At 34.3% G+C, this 13951-nt stretch overlaps 1 protein-coding gene and 1 pseudogene across 1 annotated transcript; both read right to left on the reverse strand.

Moving 5' to 3' along the window:
* Nucleotides 1–5407: 5407 nt before the first annotated feature.
* On the reverse strand, nt 5408–6942 carry LOC145563255 (UDP-glucosyl transferase 79T1 pseudogene; annotated as a pseudogene).
* Nucleotides 6943–8759: 1817 nt separating this feature from the next.
* Nucleotides 8760–9155, reverse strand: LOC145628420 (uncharacterized). The gene has a single exon (XM_081680719.1). The coding sequence runs from the start codon at nt 9153–9155 to the stop codon at nt 8760–8762; it is 396 nt and encodes a 131-aa protein (XP_081536845.1).
* Between the last annotated feature and the right edge of the window lie 4796 nt (nt 9156–13951).

Here is a 13951-nt window from a genome sequence, read left to right on the forward strand (position 1 = left end):
AATTCATTTCGTGTCCTTTAAAAATCATTTATTTCGTGTCCTTTTTATAAAAACGTTTAATACAGTTTATTTTGGTCCATAATCTGGGTCCAATGATTGAATAGTTGGATGGGGCTTTAAAAGAGCTTTCCAACTATATATTATAAGCCTAAATCCGAGTAATAACTAATAAGTTATGGCCAAAATATTAAACTGAACCCAAACCGAACCTAAGCCCACCTTACCTGCGACCCAATGATCATGTGGAGGGTCCAAATTATTTAATCCCATTCCTAAACCAATTAGGATTAATTAGAAGCTTCTATAAGTTTCTACAAGATCTTGATTATCCCTTTTGAAAAGATAAGATTAAATAGTTTGAAATTGAATAAAACTTCTTTTTTGAAAGTCCTAATTCTATACGAATTAAAAGACGTTCAAAGATAGACAGGTAATATTTGCGATCCTCACATTTTTTATCCAAATCTTAGATGGTTGGATATCCCTTGAATTTATCTTTCCAGTGATATATTATAATATCAATTCCGAGCTATAACGGAAAAGATATGAATAAAATGTCAAACTCTGATCTATCCAAAACTAACACCGTTTCACTATTTCGGCCATATCTTTTGTTATACAAAATATTTTTATCTGATTCTAATTGGGTTAGAAAGTAGATTTCAAGAAATTTCCAACGATATCATATTCATCCTATTCCAATTTTTTGATCAAAAGATATAATAAAAACAAAAACCGCAAAAACTGCTGTCTATCGCAAGAGTTTTAATCTGATTCGAACTCGATCTTTTCTTGATTCTTCGACCCTCTTTTTTCCCTATAAACAGAGGTCATATCACCCCCTTTTCAATAATCAACAACCTTGATCATCAAATAATTCTCTTCTCTCTCTTTAGCCTAAACACTAGCCACCCTATTCTCTCAAAATACTTCTTCTAAGCACTCCAGGGAGTTCATACAATACCCAAAGGTCTATACTTTAACCAAGGCGTGAAAGGTATAATTAACTGAGGGTTTGGAACAAATCAAATCTACATTTATTTTATTTAATTTGCATTTGATTTATTTTTATTGAAGTTACTAACAGTTTATTCATGATGTAGCAATTCAAGGAAACGCGAAAAGTGAGAAATTGATTCACTTAATTACTCTTATTTTAATATTACTAGTATCATGATTAGGTTAATTTTATATTTGATTTGACTAACGCTATTATTGTTGAATTGCTTCCAATATTAATGTTTAGTTTATTATATTTATTGATCACCACATTGCATGTTTAAAGGGAATATGTAATTGAAAATCACGCCTAATAAGATAATTTGGACAACCGGTTTAGGTTCCTTTTAATCTCGTTTTTTAATCAAGTGATCACAAATATATTAGAATTATATGTTGCATTAATATTCAACCAATTTAGCCTAATAATAGTTCGGAGCTAATTGAATATTTTGTTTGTATGCCTTTAAGATCGCAGGAATCACTTTTCACTATAAGAATCGAGTAGAGGCCAATACGGGCGAATGTGACTCCATGACTCACTTCGTACCATCATCCCAGATCCTCCTTTCGTGGTTCCGAACCATATGGAGTAAGTAATCTCATGGATTATGAATGGGGTGTAACCTTCACGGGTCAATCGTTGTTGCCTTTCGTTGTCCCTTTATTCGTGGTTGCCTTTTATGATCCGTGAACGGTTTACAAGTTCCTTAAAAACTTGTTGGCGACTCCCTACTTTCCTTGTCCCTAATCGTATATGTCAATCCCCACTTCCTAAGAGTGCCAAGCATATGCACACATGCTTTAACGTAGGCGCACTTCGAACGACGCCTACAATTTGGCGACTCCACTAGGGAGGATTCTTGGTTATTTATCGATTTGAGTGATCGGTATTTAACTGAGATGAGTGGATGAGACTTGAAAGATTCTTGAATTGTATTCCTGTGATTTAATTGGCATTGTCACATATGGATATGCTTTTTAGGTTACCTATTTTGCTACAATAGTACGTGTTCTACGTATGTGGCTAGCCCGGGGGATTTAAGCTCTATCAACCCGAAAACGCTCATGGCAATAAGGGTTCATCCGAGTTTTTAAATCCACCCAAACCATGGAGTCGAGTTCGATTTCATCATGAACTCGCGGAGCCGTCCATTGGCATACACCCTCAAGGGAGGCTGCCTTGCTAACGCGTCCAAACACTTAACCATGGTACCCTTTGACACCCAAAAGCTTGACCATAGTCGAACATAGAACTTGAGTTTAGGTTGCGAACTTCATTGCATCATACGTGACGATATGCTTATGTGTACTTTTTTTATTGACCTTTTTTTAATTATTTTTTTCTTATCAAACCTTTTTTTTTATTATTAGAGTCGAGCCATAGATTTTTTTTTTCAATTTTTGAGTCACCCGGATTTTTTATTCCCGTATACTGCACAAGAGTCAACTTGTTTTGGTCATAACCGGAGTTCTAGAAAAAGTTACGTGTCGTGGAACCTATGGATCTGTAGCCCCGAGTTTTATCTTTCATTTGGAATTAGTTTCGTCCCAATCAGAGTCACAAATCAAAAGTTATAACCGATATACTACAGCCTGTCCAGTTTAGGTGTCTTTTTAGCGTCAATTTTCTTATTTATTTTTATTTCATTTTTTTAAAAAACTTTTCGTGTCAAGATAGTCTTAGCCAAGTCCTTTAATATGTGTCAACTCGTATAACATAGGATTATAGATTTTTGTTTTTATTTATTAATTTATTTATACCCATGCATGAGTCCTAACTCTTCTAGAATTCTAGTCCTTTTCCTAGTTTCTTGTGATTTTTTGTGCTAACCTTAACATGTGTTCTTTGTCTTTGATTTTGATTGATCTTATTTATGACTAACAATTGCCAATGGACCGTTTTCACCTAGTAAATAACATAAACATTAAAATTGGACAAAATTAATCAAGTTAGTTTGTCTTTTAGTCTTCCGTGCTATTTGGTCATTGGGTCCTTTGTTTTTCACAACGTCCTCATGTCTAGCCATGCGATCATACCACGAGTCTTAATAAACTCACCTAATCTCACATGTTGAGTCATCGCACACACTTTGTCTTCGAGTAATGCACTATATTGTTTATGATCGTATAATAGGACTATGCATGCATCGCTTTCCGTCGTAATAGGAATGAGTGGAGTATTTCCCATCCGTTTTCAAAATTGTTTCATACACTCTTCCTTTCCAATTCGAGTATTGAGTGAATTCATTAAGTGAGCTCATTTTGTTTCATAATACTCGAGTTCAAGAATCACTAGTTAAGAGTTGGAAGAATAAGGGGAACGTCATTCCTTCCTTCTTTTCTTCCAATCAAAGCATCAGCAATAACAAAATTCTTGTTCCTCTGGCGGTAACAAATAATTCATAAGCAACCATGAAGACAAAGAAAAAGACAAGTCTCTATACAAGATTTCATTTTTTTTATTCTTTCGTTTCATCCCTTTGGGGGGCCGAGTTAAATTTTAATTCCTAATTTTCCTTTGATTTTACACCGTTCTTACCTTGACATAGTGTTTTTACTAATAATATATAAATGTTATCATATAATATGTTATTTGGATTAATTGTAAATTTATTTATAAATTTAATTAAAGATAAAAGTTGTGCCTCGACACATGTGCAAATCCAAGTGAAGCATAGAAGTTTTCAAAAAACGATCGTCAGACTCGACCTCAAACACACTAAAAAAAAAACAGATTTTGACTTGTATGAACACATTAAATTTAGCATGACTCAAAAAATAATTAAACCCGATCTGTCATGACCTCACCAAATACCTGAACCCCTGAATTGATGTACACATCTAAGCATATAGCTGATGCATTAGAAAAAACAAAGGGAGTATAGACCATTTTTCAATCATTAAACTAAAAATTATTATACTATTTACACAATTTATTATTTTTGTGCCCTTATTTAGCGATAGTATTTTAAAATAAACATTGTCATGTTGGGTTTTATTTGATTCATCTTTATGTATGGTGTATAGGCTAAAGTATAACTAAAAAATTAGCAGTAAGAAATTGCATTAGCAAGTATAAAATCTTTAACAATATTGCAATTAAGAAAAGTATGAAGAAAATATAAAACATATTATAATTGCAGAAAACCAATCAAATTAAGGTGAAATATATACGAAATATATAGATGAATTACAACAAACTATAAGCTAGTATATAAAAATTCCATTAAATATTTAAAAATGCAAGCAATATTGTTTGCTTCATTGCTTGTATACTCCTACTAATTTTAAAAAAGGGAAAGAATATAGTATTTGATGAAATTTTGATGACACTAAGTAAAGTAGTAAAGCAGATTGTAAAATTTGGATCAAAATCTAAGGGGGGCCAAGCCCAGCCTTGCCCCTTAGAAGATCCGCCATTGTATATATCCTTGTAATATGATATTATTTTTGATATAAAATTTAAGTATTATGGAGTATAATTTTTTTTTTTTTTTTTTTTTTCTATTAGGGTCCTTTTTTATAGTTTAGAATAAGGCCCTGAAATCTAACGAGATGGCCCTGCTAAAGAGTGAGTTAGACTATTTTCAAAAGAAAAATATATATGCACATCAAAGTTAGAATATGGTTTTCTCAAAACAATATGAACTTATTAAAAAAAAAAGAGAGCATAATCATTAGGTCCGATATCTTAAAAAAAACTTCGTATCTAATATAAGGTGAGTTGCCGTTGCAAACTTGCAATCCCAAACAACCATAAGACCACCTAATAGTCTAAATAACCTTAACCTTGATAAAAAGAAGCATAACAATGTCGTACAGTACACATAATTAATTACGTACACATCAACGAATTCAATCGGCAGACCCAAAAAAAAAAAAAAAAGGGCAAAGTAGACACTAAAGAAGATCAGACTACATTATTACTAACAAGTGCTTGCAAATCCTTATTACATATCAGTGAATTCAACCGAAAAAAAAAAAAAAAAAAGAAAAAAAAAAAGAAAAAAAGATGTTACTTTAAATGTAAATCTCATTACATTGTGACGTGTTTTATGGGTGCCCTAGAAGTGTATTTCGACTCCAGCGGTACGAGGTTCTCAATGAAGAATGCTCCCCAAAGGTAGCACAACGAGCCTTCAAATATGTACCCCAAATGAAGGATTGGAATCTCTTCAGGAACTGCTCACATCTCTATTTAGAGTATCGTAAAGTATTGTGTAGAACAGACTCACGTGAGTTTGGTCATACAAATAGAAAAAAAAAAATTATCAGAAATAAGATAATAATAGTCAAATATTAAATTATAAATATCAGATATTAATTAGGTTATTAGAGCAACTCCAATTCAACCTAATAGTCTAAATAACCTTAACCCTTTCTATAAAAAGGAAACATAACAATGTCGTACAGGACACATAATTTATTACGTACATATCAACGAATTCAACCGAGAGACAAAAAAACAAATGGTAAAGGAGACACTAAACAATATCACACATTGTTACTAACGAGTGCTTGCAAATCCTTGACAAATTTGTCAAAGTAACCACTCATTAATCCAGGTTGAGCTAATTTTTGTCTCAAAATATCATGGTTTTTCTTAACCAAACCACTAATCTCACTATTTTCATCCATAACAGATTTAATTGCTTTACTCAAACTCTCCCTTGACACCCACATTCCATCCTCTCCTCGTACTACTTCCACAGCCACTTTCAATTCGGTCGTAAATATTTTTGAGAACAACACTTGATCTCGTAGTTGTGGTATCAACACTGTCTGATTTTTACTCAATATTGCCTCCCATATACTCCCTGAGCCACAATGGCTAACGAAGCATCCGACTGATGGGTGTTCCGAGTATTTGTTGTTGTTGCACCCACTCTCCCGTTACCACCCCTCGATCACAGATCCTATCTGTAAACCCCTCTGGGAATGCCTCCTCCACGGTTGAGCAACCCGTGGGGGGCTTGAATGCTACCAAGAAGGGTAATTTTGTCATTTCAAACCCGAGTAAGAGTTCTTGAAATTGGTCCACGTCGAGTACAACTTGACTTCCAAAGACACAAAAAACAACTGATCCTAGTTTAAATTGTCTTAGCCAATTTTCCCAACGTGTTTCTAGCTCTGCCTCTTGGGGTTCGGGAAGGTCTAAGCCCGAGAGGAGGATTGGCTTGTTGTCATACTGCTTAGACAAGTAGTCACAATACTTGCCTTCTATCTCTCGACATGTCTTGATGGCAATGACGTCGCTACTCTTGAGCGACGTGGTGATACGCTCGTAGAAGGTCATCCCCTCGCCGAATGGCATGTACAAGCCAAGCATCCTTTTTGGGTCTGTAAGGATAACAGTTGACGAAGGGTAGCCCGGTGGAGCACAAGCAACACACGCATCCTCCTCTACCGCAGTCCTGTCCTTTTGTGGGTCCCGAGATAGGACCATACTAAAAGCCAAGGCCGCTGTAGACACTATATAGTAAGCCACACACTTGGCTTGGGACCCAGAGGCAACCACTGCCTCAGGGACCCAATAGGTGAAGTCGTAAAAGACAAGGTCGAGTTGAAGTCTAACAAAAATAGACTCAAACTCAACCCGAGTGAGGTCTAGTGCGGTGGCGAGGTGGGTTTGGAGGTGGAAAGGAATATCTGAGCAGGTTTCCGTACCCGGAGGGAGTGGATGAACTTGAGGGATGGTGATTGTATGTAATGTTATTAAGGATGGATGAAAGTTTTTAGATTGTAACAATTGTTTGGCCTTGTTTGGTATCAAAAGAGTGACAATGTGACCTTTTTCGGCAAGTTTGTTAGCAAGGTGAAGATATGGAATTATATGACCCATTGCTAACCATGGATACATCAATACCTTCAAATGCTTTCCTCCCATTTTTTAATTTTTTTTTTCCTTGTAATTGGATGGTTTAGTTATTTTAGGGCAACTCCAACCGACACATTTGGCTTTTGGAAAAAAAAAACTCCGTACTCAGTATAGTGTTTTAGGACTTTACTCAACCTTTCATTATCATTTGAGTGATAACGTAGGGTCCTCCATAATTTTCATGCACTAAAAATGTGTTTAATCTAGTACAGAGTAGCTTAGTGCAGTTATTACTCCAACCGTTTTTGCTTTTATTTGTAGGGTCCTCTATAATTATCATTCACTAAAAATGTGTTTAATCTAGAAGCTTAGAGCATCTCCAATGGGAAGCTACAATGCTTTGTAGCTTGCTTTTCTATATTAATTTTTAAGCTACAACACTTTTTAGCAACAAAGTGTTCCAATGGTAAGTTACAACATTTTTTAGTTTGTAAAAAATAAATTTTAATAAATAAATAAATAAATAATTATACACATTTTATAATATAAGTGGAGTTTATTTGTCTCTTTATCAATCAAGCATGTAGCTTGTTTGGGCTACAATTGCTAGCATGGTGCTCAATTTTTTGTTCTCCAATGGTAAGCATGTAGCTAGAAATTTTATTTATATTGCAAGCAATTCCTTACAATTAAACCATTGGAGATGCTCTTAGTGCAATTATTACTCCAACCGTTTTATTTTTATTTGTAGGAGTTTGACTTATACACTTGTCGATAGAGAAATTATTACTTCAACTGTTTTAAAAGTCAAATGGTTGCTATTGAAAAAACGAAGGAAGTGTAGCATATATTTATACAAGTGTTTGCTCGGACTTTTATTATTATCAGAGCTAATTGATAAACTATTGAAGTATGTATAGTATTTTCAATTAACACAAGTAACTATCGCACATTGATATAAGATGAACGAGTTAAATGCTACATAGTATAAGGTTAAGGGAATAATATACTACTCCTTTTGTCGTCATGTGATTTTTGAGATAAAATATTTTTGGTCTTGAGATAAAACATTTTTTTGTCTCGTGAGGTTGACTCTCTCTTTTACAAACACGTGCACTCGAATACTCGATTTATTGTATTTATGACAGAGGTAATTAAAAATGAAATTTAATTTGAACATAAAGGGCTATAAATAAAATAATTTAGAGTTTTATGTAAAAGCAGAGTGCTTGACATAAAATTGGGAAAAAAATACACTTTTATAAACCAAACTGCTAGTTGAGACGAACACTACAAGACGGGGGGTGAATTGTATGTGTTTTCTAGTAACTATTTTTGCGGAATATAAAACAGAATGTACAGGACCCAGCCAATACAAACAATTGATCTCTAGTATATGAAAGGAAAGCTACACATGAAATCCGAAACTAATATGACAAAGTATGAACTTGACAAACTTACACAATTAAGCACTCTTCGAATTCTTCACACATAAACTCACAAAAGAAATATAAAATGTAAATTTTACAATTTATACGAGACTAGATCACATAGAAAGTAGGGTTTTCAAAAAGATAAATTTGTAAAACTACCATAATTCACAAAACACAATTTATGTAAATCTTTTTAGAAGAAAATCTTTTTTTTTTTTTTTTGGTAAGTAAGTAAGTATATTTCAACAAAAAACTGTACAAGTGTACAACAAATACAAGCCTAAACAAGGCACCAACAAAACAACACAAGGCCAAACTCCCCAAGCTTTAAACTCCTTAGTTGCCACCTTCTAGGAAGGGTTCAACTAAGAGAGAGAAAAGCAAAAACCTAAAAGCAACTAAACAGGACTAGAGCAAACAAAGAAAAACCAACTAACAACAAATACAGCACACTAGTTTGGGATGTTGCTACATAGCTCCTGAATCCACTTGCACTGCAATCTGCTCTATTTCTTGTCTATAAGTTGTTTGATTCTATCCATGCTCACCCTACCAATACCCTTACACAGGTTTGAAGGGTGAATAACAGCTTTCTGCCAGAAAGCAGTGTTCCTGGCAAACCAGATGTGATAAACAACACAAGCCAGAACTGCCAGAACCACCTTCTGCTGCACCTTATCTTTCACTGCTCTGAGCCAATTCTTCCAAACCTCATCAATGCAGAAATTCTGATTTGGAATATGGAGCCAATGGGCAATTCTCATCAAACACTCTTGACTGTATCTACAATTAAAGAACAGATGATGTCTGTCCTCAATATTAGCACCACACAGCAAACAACTATCCTCAGCATAAGCATCATATTTCAAGAGTTTCTCTCTTGTTTTGAGTCTATCATGCATAGCAAGCCATAAAATGAAAGAATGCTTGGGGATATCTTTTTAGTAAATCCGGATTTCATGAAATCTTTTTAGTAAATCCGGATTTCATGAAAATCTTTTTAGAAAACTTATGAAAAGAATAATATCTTTTAGTAAATCCGGATTTCATGAAATAAAATCATTTTAATAAATCTTTTCACAAAACTTATCTTCTTTAAAACTTTCCTAAATTAAGCTTTCCAATTGTAGACACCTACTTTTGGCCTCTTGTCCCGAAAGGAAGTGCGATGATGTTACAAAAATCCGTTCTTCGTGCTAGATCAAAGTTGAAGTGTTTATGGACTATGAAAAGAATTATGAAGTAAATTGAAACCCATATTTGAGACCAAGTTATCTTAGATCCTTGTTTGATTACTAATTAGGCCTAAAACGTGTTTATTCATGTTTAAACATGATTATTAACGGACCCAAATGCGTTAATGCAATGATTGGATCCAATGGAACCTACATTGTTGAAAAACCGAGCCAAACAGATGAAACAACTATCAAATTCCCATGCAAGGCCTATACAGATGTATATCCCTTTCAAAGAGCTTTCCAACGGTATATTATATGCCCAATTCCGAGCCAAAACGAAGAAATTATGATCAAAACACTAAACCGGGCCCTAAAACCGACACCCTTGCACTCCAACGACCATAACTTTTGATCCATAACATATTCTAACCTAATTCTAACGGCGTTAAAAATAAGATATTCAGATATTTCCAATGACGCCTTAATTCGACTCTGCAATCAAAAGTTATGGAAGTTTTAAAAACGCGTTTTCGTGTAAGGCAAACCGCAAACCAGCGCAACTCAATCAGTTGCGCGCGCCTTGCGCGCGTCACCTGACTGCGCGACTCTAAAAACCTAAACCTATATTCCTACGCCTATAAATAGGGGTCTTCGTTCAGCATTACGGGGACCGAAAAAATCAGAATTAAAACCCTATTATTCTCAAAACCCTAATCTCTCTATTTCTCTTACTATCATACTACTTTTCCCTCTTTCTTCTCATCTACTCTTTAACCCTAATCCGTCCATTGAAGCTCTTGAAGGTACGAAGAAGAAAGAAAGTCCATAAACACATTAAACGGAAATTTAACATAAAAGAAGAACGGTTAGTTTCCTGAGCACTTAGATAAATCATTTTTCTTTTATTGTTTAAATAACTTTAATTGATTAATTAGTGTTGTTTTGATCACTGTAAACAAACTTTTAATTAATTAATTCACATAGTACTCTTTCGTTAATCAAGAATAGAATTTGAATAATTAATTGTTGTTTTATCACTTAAGACAAGGCGTTATTTTGTTCTTTTCACAAACATTGATTAAACAAAGAATAACGACTTTTGCAATGCAATTCCTACATGATTAATGCTTGTAAATAAAATCAACTAAATTAGTCTTTAGGTATCACGTTGCATATATTGTTTGATAATGAAATTGTGAAAAAGGAAGAGCTAGTAGAGGTCGTACTAGGGCTAAGATAGCGATTCCCCTCTAAAGGGAACGTTATCTTAGTACCCTCGCTCCCGAACTCATTTTTGGTTTATGTAGACCAATTTGGGCATGGGTAAACTTATTATTCGTGCTAATTATCCCTTGAACTCTACTTGAGAGAAAGGCATGAACAAGGTTTATGAGTTTTCCTAAAACTCATTGGCGACTCCTACTTGTTTCTTACAAAAATGCGTGATGAGAGTATCATTTCTAATTCAAGGTCTCCCAAACAGTCAGGAATTCAAATCCTAATACACCCTAACAAGTGTAAAGCCCTAGGATTTTAAGCGGCCATTGGCATCTAAGGAAGGACCCCGGCCCCTACGATTGGATCACCCTCCTTATAGTGGCGAATCCACTGGGGACATAGAGGTTACAAGATTAGTTCGTAGTTATGGTTCAAGGTTTCCAACACTAGGTTGCCTATGGATTGTAACGAGAACTAACTTGGATAATTTCTAGTTAGATAGCGAGACTCGAACGCGTAATATCTTCCTTTTTCACAAAAGTAAAAATCAAACAAGCAACATTGCATCATGCATAAGCATAGCACACTTTGGCCATTGGGGATTGGCTCATTGATTAGGGGCTGCCAACACTAGGGTTCTATCCCGAAATCAATAACAATCATCTCACCCATATCGTCAACAAAATGTTGAGAGGGCGATGTCATGGGTCAACACGTTGAGTGATTTATTTGTGCATCGTTTCTTAAGATATGGTACCCTTGGACACCCAAGCCTTGACCTTAGAATGGCATTGTATGCTTTGACGGTTCCTTTTATGTGCTTATGTGACTACATGAATATGTGCTTCGTGTCTAATCTAACTGATTCCAACTTGTTACCTAGAGATATAATAAAAAAAATTCGCAAAAATTATGGTTCAACAAAAAAAAAAAAAAAAAAAAAAAAAAAAAAAAAATTATCGTTCTTTTTGCGTTTTCGCAAAAAAAAATTAAAAAATAAAAAAATTGTCAACATACCAGGTGGCACGCGCAACTGTCAAAGTTGCGCGCGCCCTCCTAGCGCAAGTTCAGAAGTTGCGCGGGGCACCTCCGCGCAACACTGTGTCTTGCGCGCGCCCACTGTTCAACATTGACTTTGACTCGTTACGAGCAATATCATACGGAGAAAACGATACTACCGCTTCAAGGTTAATCGTTAAGTAGGTGCTAAAAATATCTCTTTGGCTAACAACGTTGTCTAACTTTTACTATGATTGTCTTTTTTCGAAAAACATGTTTTTTTATCGTTCTTTTTGCGTTTTCGCAAGAAAAAAAATTAGCATTCTTTTTTGCGTTTTCGCAAAAAAAAATTATAAAAAAAAAACGCATGTGGTAGATGCTACTCTTGAAGATGCACTTTCCACCTTAGCACAAGATGGTAAATTGCGGGCGATACTATTTTTATTATGATGGTTCGTTTACGTACTTGATAATCGAGCTAATGACATTACTTCTGATGAGGTTCGTCATTAGAAGTTCGCATCTCTTAATAGAACGCCATCAATATGTTTATTCTTAAACATGCCTATTTTCGTGTTCATCATTTTTTTAGTTGTAATTGGTCAACCTTGATTTAAGAGCATAATTTATTTACCTCTTCTATGGTTTAAAAAGAAAATCCCGAGAACTTTACTTGGGATGATTGCCTCACACAAAAAAAAAAAGAGAGAGAGAGAGAAATAGAACGAAAAAAAAGAAGAAGAAATGTCGTTCTTAAAAAAAAAATTAAATAAAAAAAAAGACAGTATGATACAAAAAAATAAATATATATTATTCTCAAAAACAAAAAAAAAAAAAAAAAAAAAAAAAAAAAAAAAGGAGAAGATAATGAATGATAAAACCGAGAAAATGATTTAGTTATTTCTTGGATTTTACATTCAAAGGCCATCATTCTTTTTAAACAAATAGTAATATATTATCCTTTAAAGATAATGTTGAAGATTAAAGGTTTTGATGATGATGAACTTAAACTAAAGCAAACTCAACTAAAGTTTATAAGTGTTTGATTAGTACAGGAGAAGTTGACCTTGGTGGTGGAAAAGTATCTTGAACTATGAAGACTTGAAGAGACCTTAATGGAAAGTTAAACAATATAGAAGAAGAGTTCTCTAACAAGAACTAAACTCCTTAACAGGAATGTTTCCTAACAGGAACTTGGAAGACGTAAGCTGAAGACAGTAAGTTCCATAAGGAACTTAGGCTGCGAAGTTCCCGTTGATGACTGGAGATCAAGTGACAGCAGGAACTTATTCCTGGTCTGCGTGAAGCCCAAGTAATTTGAGTTTACAGAAGCGCAGCACTGCAATAGTAATTTAGTTAAGATTTTATTTTCTAGATTTATTGTTAAATATATTAAGAAGATATGAATGAAATCTATTAGAGGTGTTATATTTTCTGTAATTGGTTGGGTTATTGGGTGTGAGTGTATGAAATCTATATTGCATACAAGTTAGACAGTTGTGTGTTCAAAAGTTGTGTTTATACTGTGAGGGTACGAGTGAATTCAAGTCAGGGGACTTGAATTGGGTAGGATAGAGTCCTACTGTCTAGCAAGTTCTAGTTGGAACTTGTGAGCAAAGGTCTGTCTTATAATAGGTTTGTAAATTGGTGTTTGCCCTATTATAGTGGATTTGTTTTGTGTTGAAATCCCTTAGGAGGGTCGAGGTTTTACTTCCAGTTGGGCCTTGGAAGGTTTCCTCGTAAAATCTTGTGTGCACTGCTAAGTTCCTTTTATGTCCTGTTTATAATTTGCAAAAGTAGTCACTAGGAACTAAACTACAATTCACCCCCCTCTTGTAGTGTTCGTTTCAACTAATAGATAAGCAATATGAGAATCATAATAAATAAAAAACGATATTGTAATCTAAATGATCAACAAATACTATAGTATATTTGATCATTTTAAGGAGTGTATTCGGGTCGATTAATATTCCAAAAATTTGATGCGCACTTTCAATCCAACTTTTTTGTCTTTCTCTTCTACCTTTTTTGAAAACAATTCATTTAAATTAAAATCCTTAGATGATTACCTTGTTGAAGTCAACATGGATCATGACATTCCATTAATGATTGTCCATGAATTTTTTGACATTCTTCATCAACAAACTTGTTTAAAGTGAATTCGTATTACAAGGATAAAAAAAAAAGTAAAACAATCATTTTGACTTTGGTTCATTGTTTGAATGCTTGGCAGAAAAGGTTTAAGTGAACGCGCTTAATTTCTCGTGATACACATTACTAGATCATCTTCCACATTTTCATAC

Source organism: Chenopodium album, chromosome 1 (genome assembly GCF_948465745.1).
Source record: "Chenopodium album chromosome 1, dcCheAlbu1.1, whole genome shotgun sequence".
Lineage (NCBI taxonomy): Eukaryota > Viridiplantae > Streptophyta > Magnoliopsida > Caryophyllales > Amaranthaceae > Chenopodium > Chenopodium album.